The sequence below is a fragment of the Miscanthus floridulus genome, chromosome 12 (assembly GCF_019320115.1).
Source record: "Miscanthus floridulus cultivar M001 chromosome 12, ASM1932011v1, whole genome shotgun sequence".
Taxonomy (NCBI): Eukaryota; Viridiplantae; Streptophyta; class Magnoliopsida; order Poales; family Poaceae; genus Miscanthus; species Miscanthus floridulus.
In genome coordinates this window covers 81,427,725-81,437,523 of record NC_089591.1, presented here as the reverse complement: position 1 = coordinate 81,437,523, position 9,799 = coordinate 81,427,725, and the positions used below count along the sequence as shown (strand labels likewise).

At 46.6% G+C, this 9,799-nt stretch overlaps 2 protein-coding genes across 2 annotated transcripts; one reads left to right on the top strand and one right to left on the bottom strand.

The window, feature by feature from the left end:
* Positions 1-80: 80 nt before the first annotated feature.
* Positions 81-5,156, top strand: LOC136497979 (dolichyl-diphosphooligosaccharide--protein glycosyltransferase subunit STT3B-like). The gene is made up of 6 exons (XM_066493898.1): positions 81-1,167; positions 1,935-2,468; positions 2,961-3,415; positions 3,548-3,670; positions 4,355-4,414; positions 4,663-5,156. Exons 1-6 carry the CDS (start codon positions 307-309, stop codon positions 4,790-4,792), a joined length of 2,163 nt encoding a protein of 720 aa, XP_066349995.1. The 5' UTR covers positions 81-306; the 3' UTR covers positions 4,793-5,156.
* Positions 5,157-5,962: 806 nt separating this feature from the next.
* Positions 5,963-7,914, bottom strand: LOC136497980 (chaperone protein dnaJ C76, chloroplastic-like). Its single transcript, XM_066493900.1, has 3 exons — positions 7,096-7,914; positions 6,819-7,002; positions 5,963-6,713 (listed from the first exon to the last, which is right to left on the bottom strand). The coding sequence occupies exons 1-3, from the start codon at positions 7,737-7,739 to the stop codon at positions 6,063-6,065; spliced, it is 1,479 nt and encodes a 492-aa protein (XP_066349997.1). The 5' UTR covers positions 7,740-7,914; the 3' UTR covers positions 5,963-6,062.
* Positions 7,915-9,799: the final 1,885 nt, after the last annotated feature.

The window sequence follows — 9,799 nt, the reverse complement described above, 5'->3', positions numbered from 1 at the left end:
ATCCTCCACGTCAGACCAGTGCCTCGGCCGGCCGGTCTGGTCCCACCAGTCAGAATATTTATCTTCCCAAAACCCAAATGGATAGATATCCACGAGAATCCCCGGACCCCGAACCTGCTCCTGCTCGGCGTCGCCTCCGCTTGGTCTCGCTCTCGCCGCATTCGTCTTCCCCGCCCGTCCGTCCCCTGATCTCAGATCCAGACCAAACGAACTCCACACTAAACCCCCCTGCCCCAGGCGGCGCACGCATGAAACCCTAGTGACCCCATCCAGATCTCCGCGTCCGGATCACTGCGCGGCGCCACCATGGCGCCTCCCGCGCTGGACTCCCTCCCGGCGCCGCTCCGGTCGCTGCGGCTCAAGACGAAGCAGCAGGAGCTCCTGCTCCGCGTCTCGGCGCTGGCGCTCATCTACGTGCTCGCCTTCGCCGTCCGCCTCTTCTCCGTCCTCCGCTACGAGTCCATGATCCACGAGTTCGACCCCTACTTCAACTACCGCACCACGCTCTTCCTCACCGAGAACAGCTTCAGCGAGTTCTGGAACTGGTTCGACTCCGAGAGCTGGTACCCGCTCGGCCGCGTCGTCGGGGGCACGCTCTTCCCGGGTCTCATGGTGACCGCCGCGCTGCTCCACCGCCTCCTTCACGCGCTCTCCCTCGCCGTCCACATCCGCGAGGTCTGCGTACTCACCGCGCCCTTCTTCGCCGCAAACACCACGCTCGTCGCCTACGCCTTCGGCCGCGAGATCTGGGACTCCGGGGCGGGGCTCGTCGCCGCCGCGCTCATCGCCATAGTTCCTGGCTACATCTCCCGCTCCGTCGCGGGGTCCTACGATAACGAGGGCGTCGCCATCTTCGCCCTGCTGCTCACCTTCTACCTCTTCGTGCGCGCCGTCAACACGGGGTCGCTCGCCTGGGCGCTCGCCTCGGCGTTCGGCTACTTCTACATGGTGTCGGCGTGGGGAGGCTACGTGTTCATCATCAATCTAATCCCGCTCTATGTGCTTGTGCTGCTTGTCACTGGGAGGTATTCGCAGAGGCTCTACGTGGCCTACAATTGCATGTATGTGCTTGGGATGTTGCTTGCGATGCAGATCCGTTTCGTTGGATTCCAGCATGTGCAGTCCGGGGAGCACATGGCTGCTATGGGAGTCTTCTTCCTCTTGCAGGTAATTTTCATTTGCACTCTTATGGCATGGGCTGATGCAATTTGGAAACTGAGACCAAATGAGCACCCCTTTGAAGACTATATATAACTGATTTAGTAGATAGATTGTTATAAGAATGTTGGAGTGGTTTGATGGCTGACATTTTAGAACCTGTGTCCTATCTTCCGTTACCCGTGCCAGCGAGTGGTGTTTGGGTGTGCCCAATAAACCTGCTGAAGTGGATACTCGTGATCTAGTCATACACTTGCACCCGTGCTAGTGTCCATGTAACACTGAGATTAGAATAGTCAAACTTAACTTAAATGGGTGAGGTCAAATTAAATGCTACATTAGTTGCTTAAGTCTGAGCTGGTTGCAGCATGCATCAGAAATCATTGATTTGAGAAAATGCATATTGATACCAAAATACATGACAACATTATCAGATACCAAAATTCCTGACAACATTATCAGATTCTGCTGCATTGTACGCAGCCTTTAGATATTGTTGTTGATTATCTTTCTTTCATTTACCATATACAACTGTTGATTCTGTATCTGGTTAGTAAAGGTAAAATGGGTAATACGTGATTATTGAAGATGCCATCCATCCCATTAGTGTTGTGATGCTTATTGCCTATCTTTATTCAACACTAGCAAAAGTGTAGTGCCATCCTGAATTGTTTATACTAGGTTTGCTGCCTATCATCTGTTCTAGCTGAAGGTCTTCTTGTAGTTTTGGACAAGCATGGGTAAATGAGGGCTAAAACAATCCTTTCTTTTATCAGGTTTTCTTCTTCTTGGACTGGGTGCAATACCTGCTAAATGATGCCAGACTATTCAAGTCATTCCTTCGAATTACTCTTACATGTGTGATTACTGTTGGCGCCCTGGCTCTTGGAATTGGTACTGCATCTGGTTACATCTCCCCTTGGACAGGACGGTTTTACTCCCTGCTTGATCCTACCTATGCAAAGGACCATATACCAATTATTGCGTCTGTTTCTGAGCATCAGCCAACCGCATGGTCGTCTTTCATGTTTGACTTCCACATCCTCCTTTTTCTGTTCCCAGCTGGCCTTTATTTCTGTTTCAAGCGCCTGTCAGATGCCACGATATTCATTGTTATGTATGGCCTCACGAGTATGTACTTTGCTGGTGTGATGGTCCGGTTAATTCTTGTGGCAGCGCCAGCCGTTTGTCTTATTAGTGCTATTGCTGCATCTGCTACAATAAAGAATCTGACCACTTTGATCCGGACAAAGAGCAGAAGTCCACAGACTACTTCTGGAAAAACAACTGGCTCAAAGGCAGCTGCAAAGGTATTTTGTTTCTATTTTTTCCTATTTTCTTTCTTTCAGAGCTATTTTTTACGATATAGTGAGCAGCAAAGCCTTTTAAGGTTGAAATAAAACAAAGCCTTGCAAATCTTAGTCAAGGTGCACTTGATTGCTTTTACAATTTTTTTTAGGCATTTTACCTCCTAGAAAAAGATGGAAAGTTCTAATATATAATTTCATATACTGATGAAATTTATGGATCTAAAAGGGTCACTGTTTTCCCAGGTTTTCTCCAGAGCCCTCGTTAGAAATGACTGTTGTTTTATGGGATGGATGTACTTTATTTAGGGTTTGCAAAGCAAATATTTTCCCAGGATAAAACTGTTTTAGTTTACTTCTATTAGACTATTACCATTGACACAACATACATTTGTTTTTTTCCCGATGTAATTACTGAAGAATTGTATTTATGTTAGAAATTTATTAACTCTAACTTCACTCTGTAACTGATATGGGCTCTTCTTATGTAAACAGGGAGCAGTTGATCAATCTTTACCATTCCAACACAATGCAGCTATTGCTCTTCTTCTGGGTGCCTTTTACTTGCTCAGTAGGTATGCCATACACTGCACTTGGGTGACATCTGAGGCTTACTCTTCTCCATCTATAGTTTTGGCCGCAAGGGGTCATAATGGTGGAAGAGTCATCTTTGATGATTATCGTGAGGCATACTATTGGCTTCGTCAGAACACTCCTCCTGATGCTAAGATTATGTCTTGGTGGGACTATGGATACCAAATTACAGCTATGGGTAACAGAACTGTCATTGTTGATAACAATACATGGAATAATACACACATAGCTACAGTTGGACGTGCTATGTCATCTTATGAAGATGAAGCATATGAGATCATGCAATCACTTGATGTCAACTACGTGCTTGTTGTATTTGGAGGTGTTACTGGATATTCTTCAGATGATATCAACAAGTAAGATCATCTACTAAATTATGATGCAGTTTTCATTGCCTTCTATTTAATGTGTGAAATGAACCAAAATTATTTTATCTTGCTATTTGTTTTATGAAGGACAGTTGGTCTTACTTAGCTGTTCTTTTCCAGGTTCTTATGGATGGTACGCATTGGTGGAGGAGTTTTCCCTGTAATCAAAGAGCCAGATTACCTTGTTAATGGGGAGTATCGTATTGACAAGGGGGCAGCACCAAAAATGCTGAACTGCCTAATGTAAGTTTCCAATACATTGACAAACTCTTTTTTTTGTGTTACTGTTTTCATTTGTTGCTCCTTTTTTTTCCCCAAAACCTATATGTGAAACTTAAAAAACGTTTACACTGTGTGAAGCCTCTCACACTCCCTCTGGAACTGCCATGTGTAACATTTTCTATGAGACAAATTCCTTCCTGATGAATATTGGATAAAAGTTTATCGTTTGAAACAATTTGTTTGATCTATTTTACTACATGCACTGCTTGCCTGCGGTTTAATGAATATATCTCTTAACCGAGGTGCTTTATTTGTGCTTCACTCACTACCTGGTATTAAGGTACAGCTGTAGTATCAACAGAGTTGCCAGAGTTTGTTAATGCGCAGATCTTTGAACCTTTGAATATAAGGAAATTATGTTTGATCTGATGTTTGTAGCAGATGCATGGTACTCCACCTTTAGTTGTTCAAATGGACTGTTTTAGTTTTATTATTACTACCCAGACATGCATGATTATTAGAATTGCCCACGAGTATCAGTGAAAGCTGCCTTTTTAGCTATTTACAGAGGATTCCTCTGAAAATATTCATTTTTAGCACAGATTTGGAAAAACAAACTTTTACATTGTGAGACAAGACATCTTTCTGAATCTGTGCTACTTTTTCTAACCTTTCCTGTGGCTTATCTCATACTGTGTTTGGCAGGTACAAGCTTTGTTACTACCGATTTGGAGAACTTACCACGGAATATGGAAAACCTCCAGGGTATGGCACATCTTTACCATTATTTCTAACCATTTGTGTTTCTTAACAAGTTCAAGGTTGTCTTATATTTTTGGTTTAAAATGAAGATGCCAATGTTTTTTTTGTATTTCAGAAATAGTTGTATACAATTAATCATCATTTTAGGATTGTTTTTTTTTGTCATATAAGCTGGAAAGTATGTTTGTGTGTTATAGGCTGCATATTGATGGAAGTATTCCTTTTTCTTTCTTTTTTTCTTTTCAATGCAGGTATGATCGTGTAAGAGGAGTTGAGATTGGCAACAAAGATATAAAACTTGAATACTTGGAGGAAGCATTTACAACTTCAAACTGGATAGTGCGCATATACAAGGTGAAACCCCCAAAGAACAGGTCCTGAGGCATCTTCGCTAGTGAAGTGGTTAGAGCTATTACCACAAGACAAGTACATTATTGCCAAAAATCTGAGTGGTTACAGGAGACGGTGGGGTGGTTGTTATTGGCACCTGCTTTGGCGAGACTGACTATAGTAGCCATAGCATCAGTTCAGCTCAAAAGTCAAGAACATCTTTCCCCACATTTGGTTTAGGTGTGATGGGTGTCATTCAGAACCACCAATTGTGACAACAGCGAGTACTTTTTGATTGTTAAGCATGTTATGACCGAACTTTGAAAGTTTTTGTAGGCGCAATGACATATTTGAGTAGAAAACTTGTCTTTGATCAATGCAAGGCAATGCAATTTTTCCAGCACTAAACACAAAATATGAACTGTTGGTTCTGTTCTCTCTATTATGTGTTTACATCATCCAATGTAGGCGCATAGAGCAGTTCTTATGCTGTCTTTCGTCATATATCTGTTTGTTAGCAGAAGGTGCTAAAGTGCCTGTCACGTGGATGCATCGCGGCCTCAGAGGCAGCTTGAACATCGCTCACAATTCTTGCTCGTCAGTTCAATAGCAAGAACTCCTGTCTCGACTCCTATGTTTACCATTCGGATTTCAGACGTTAAATCAGATTCTAGATCTTGATGCAAGCTCAAATCAGCTCCTTGTGAGCATTCTATTCATTTCTGAATTCTGAACACTCCTCGTCATTTCTGAATTCTGAACACTCCGCGTCAGTATGTGCAAATTCCAGAATCCAAGAATATTGTGTCGATTCCAGGATCCAACAATATCACTGCTCCTGTACGCCGTACGCGAGAACAATCAGCGAGCGAGAACAATCAGCCAGATAAGACGTGCTCGCGTGCAGTAGCGATCTGAGCTAGGCCTAGGCTGTACTGCGTCTATCCAAAAAAAAAAAATATGCAATTCTACCGCAGTCAAACTTTCTATTAACTTTCTAAAATTTGATCAAATTTATAAAAATACTATCAATATTTATAACATAAAAATGCAATAAAACTATCTCTCATAACGAATCTAATAACACTTATTTAACATCATAAATATTGATTTCTTTCTACATAAACTTGGTCAATCTCAAAATGATTTGACTTGGTAGTATGATAGAATTGTACTTTTTTTAGGAGGGACACAAGCGTACCGGCATCACCTACTAATTAGTTCTACAAAACAACCAGGTGCCTATATTTATGCAGGATTACATGCGTAGTTGTGTACCCTATTCTGTATATATATACACACACGGATTCGACAAGTATCTTCATTTCCAAATGTTTTGTTCCCTTCTTCCAAGTACCTGAATCACACCGGCAATGGCTGCGCCGATGAGGAACCAAGTCACACCGGCTAGCATGACCTTCATTTCAAAGCTGTTCACGACTCCAAGAGCAACGGCGCCGCCAACATGCTCCTGAATGCCGCTGCCACCTCCGGCCACCACCTCCCCGTTGTAACCCACGAACCCCGCCACGACGATCCCCAGAAGCAGCGCCGCCGTCAGGTCGATGCTTATGCCCTTCCTCCCGGCGCCAGCGCCGGCGGCCGCTTCACCGGCTGCTCCTCGCCTGCGGCCGTGGCCTTGGGGAGTGGGAGCGTCTTTTCCCCTCTGGTGAATGCTCGGCGGAGAAGCTGACGACGGCAGGTCCAGCTGCGGGGTCCAGTAGTCGTCGCGCCGGGCGTGTGCCGTGGCCGCGCCTTCCGTTTTGCGCCGGGCAGCGGCGGCTTCTTGGAGCCTCTCCGTCACGGTGTCAGTGGGTGCCGCTGCCGCCGGCGGCGGCAGGAGGCGCGAAGCGCGGACAATGGTGGCCGGGGCCGATGGGCCGAACCCGAATGGCCGCCAGTACCACCAGTTCGACATGGATCTGATGGTATGGACCGCTGAGGTCCTCGACTGCCGTGCCTCCTCTGACTCCTGCGCGCAGCGTTCGGATTTCTCGTTTCAGTTTCAGACGAGTTCAACGGAGAAGACAAGTAGAAGTAGGGTGCTGGACGGGAGGGATCGGCCATCATCAATCACCTGGGATTCTCTGGTCGCAGATTTCTGCTTCATCTCCTCGAATCTTTTCTGGAACTTGGCGACTTCGTTGAAGACGTTGGGCGCGCGAGCTCCCACGGCGTTGCCTTCGGAGACGCGGACTCTGCCGCGCGGCTGCTTGGACATCAAGAACTCGAGAGCCGCCAGGTCCGACCTCTCCACCATCCTGGATGAACGGATAACGCAGCAGAAACCGTTGGGAATCAGAAGATCGATGAATGATGGATGAGCATGAGCGAAGAATGTGTCAATTACGTACGAGATGCAGTCGACGGGGCAGGTGTTGATGGCGTCGACGATCCTGTCCTCGTCGTCGGCCCACTGCGCGACGGCGCGGGCGCGGCCGTAGACGGACTCAACGGCGAAGGTCCGGGACGCGTGGAGCGCGCACTTGAGGCAGCCGACGCAGCGCACCTCGTCGACGAACACCGCCCGGCGCTCGGACTCGGGGCCCAGCCAGGAGGAGTAGAGCGGGCGGCCCGTGTAGCCAGCGAACTCGGAGCGGCGCGCCTGCTCCTGGTCGTAGGCGAGGCGCGCGGCCGGGTCGGAGAGCAGCGCGTACACCTCGTTGAGGACGACGGCCATGTCGTGCCCGCCCGCGGCGCCGGCCACGTCCGGGTGGCACCGCTTCTGCAGCGACCGGTACGCCGCCTTGATCTCCGACTGCGGCGACGACCGCTCCACGCCCAGCAGCTCGTACAGGTCGTAGTCCGACACCCACGAGCCGCGGACGCCCCCCGGCCTGTAGCCGCTGTCGCCGCCGTTGGTGCCGCTACCGCTGCCGGATGCTTCGGCTCGGCACCTGTGGCGAGCGCTCGCTCGCCGTGCCGTGGCCTGCCGCGAGGAGCGTGGCCTTGGGGCGGCGGGGGAGACCGAGACGGTGTTGACGAGAAGCGCGGGCATGGCTGATCCACGGTCACTTGCGTTGCGTTGGTCGCCTGGCAGTGGCAACGGATAACTGAACGGTGGCAGGGGATGCGGGAAGAGCCGAGGAGGAAGCTCTGGAGCTGGGAGTCCGGGACCGTCACTGCGAGCAAGTGTGAGTGGCCGCCTGACGGTTACTTTTCTGCAGATATTTCGGCCTGTTGCTTTTGTACCTTTCGCCCTCTTTTTTCGCCACGTATGTGTATGTAGACTTGGCATGGTAGATATTTTGAAGCGTTGGGCAACGTGGACAACTGTCAATTCATACAAGAAAAGAGTCTGCGAGGATGGAAGAAAACTAGCAGTGGTAGCTGTTTTGATTTTTCTAGATACGAGGACAGAGACTGAACATTGCCTACTGTTTTTATTGCTTTCCCTATATTCTGTCATGTTTTGTAGTCTTAAGGCTTCCATAATGTTTTCCATCAAATTGTTTGAATAAAACTAGTTCAATATACATCCACCAAATTATTTCAATGGAAAAGACATCGAAAACGTCGGATATCATATTTTCATAGCTCTGGACATCAGAGAGCTTTTGATGCCCAAGGCCTTGCTGATATTTTGAGGAAGACCTGGATGAGTGAATCTTTGCCTTGACGTCTTCATGTACTCAGTAGTAAGCGAGAACCATATCGGTCAACGTACACGCTAACACACATGATGCAGCAGTGACCAACCTTCAGCCATCGTCTGGTATTACTGAATGAAAAATCTCATTTGATCCATCGTCTTTGATACTTTGGTTGATTCTAGAGCACATGAACTCCAAGGTCTCCATAACTGCATGGAGTTCATTTGGCTTCAACTGTTCAAGCGCTGGTAGCCGCATGCCTTTTGGATATCCAAAATCTCTCTTGCAAAAGTGTGCCTGCGAAACAAACCGAGGGGAGAGAGAAAATAGCGAAACTTCAATTCACATGCTACAACAACCGAATTGTAGGAAGAGATTTTCGGTTCGACGAGAGTTTTTGTTCGGCGCGAGGAAATAAGAATGCTTTATATATTATTTGATGTGGGTCCTTGCCCTCGGTTCGATTTTTTTACGTGGGTCCCGCTGAGAGAAATGTAGAGCTAACACTAGAGCATGCTCGGTTCGTTCCCAGATGAATGAAGGTCTGTTCGCTTCGTTGAAAAAATAAATTGAAATATTATTACGATTAATTTATTGTGAGAGAAAAATACTGTTTCGACTAAAAAAACAAACTGCAAAAGATATGTTATAAGATAAGCGCCAAAATCTTTGCATGCGTGCCCTGACAAACACAGTTGAGTTCGACGCGACGCTGGAGCTGATCGGCTTTCTTGCATCTGGATCTATCGACTTGGAAGCTTAGAGCAGCACCAGTGTTGCCAGAAAGCGAATTGGGGGAAAAACAAATCGAACCGGTAGTCGAACCATAGATGTTAGAACAAAAATTGAACTCTACAGATGCATCGAACCGAGCCAAGTTAAATAATATATCTTGCTTGTAGTCATTTGCGAGCACGATTGTCCTGACCACACAAGGAGAAGGATAGACGGAAGAGAACTATTTCTTTACTCTACATATGGGTCCCACCATCGATGTTCACGCTAAGGGCCTAAGGCTAACTCCGACAACAACCTCCAAAATACAAGACCTATTAATTTTAAATCTCTTGCTAACTATTCTATTTTGGGTTTGGGTTTGAAGACAGTCTGAGGGCAGTCGAACTCTGTTATTGTTCGTTTCTCTTTCACGTCATGGTTGGCACCAGCACTACACAGGTGCCCTTAAAAGCAAAAGGTGACAATCACATGTTATGTTACGTAAGACCAGTTCCCCCAAATAGTTTATACTAGTAGATTACGCGCGCCCTTGCGCGCGTCGAGTGGCTGTGAAACATACATGCTGAATAAATACATTGCAAGAGCATTATAAGAATTAAGATTAAGCTAAATAATAAGGATTATATAAGTTTAGTAATAGATTATCGTCATGGCACAGGTTGACAGTTGAAGGTGATAAGGATTATATAAGTTTCAAGGTGATAAGGTCTGACATTGAAGGAAAAAT

Coding starts and splice junctions, on each gene's coding strand:
- LOC136497979 (XM_066493898.1), top strand. CDS start 307: ATGGCGCCTCCCGCGCTGGACTCCCTCCCGGCGCCGCTCCGGTCGCTG. Junction 2,469..2,960: donor GCTCAAAGGCAGCTGCAAAG/GTATTTTGTTTC, acceptor TTATGTAAACAG/GGAGCAGTTGATCAATCTTT. Junction 4,415..4,662: donor GAATATGGAAAACCTCCAGG/GTATGGCACATC, acceptor TTTTCAATGCAG/GTATGATCGTGTAAGAGGAG.
- LOC136497980 (XM_066493900.1), bottom strand. CDS start 7,739: ATGCCCGCGCTTCTCGTCAACACCGTCTCGGTCTCCCCCGCCGCCCCA. Junction 7,003..7,095: donor TGCCCCGTCGACTGCATCTC/GTACGTAATTGA, acceptor CCGTTCATCCAG/GATGGTGGAGAGGTCGGACC. Junction 6,714..6,818: donor CTGCGACCAGAGAATCCCAG/GTGATTGATGAT, acceptor CGCTGCGCGCAG/GAGTCAGAGGAGGCACGGCA.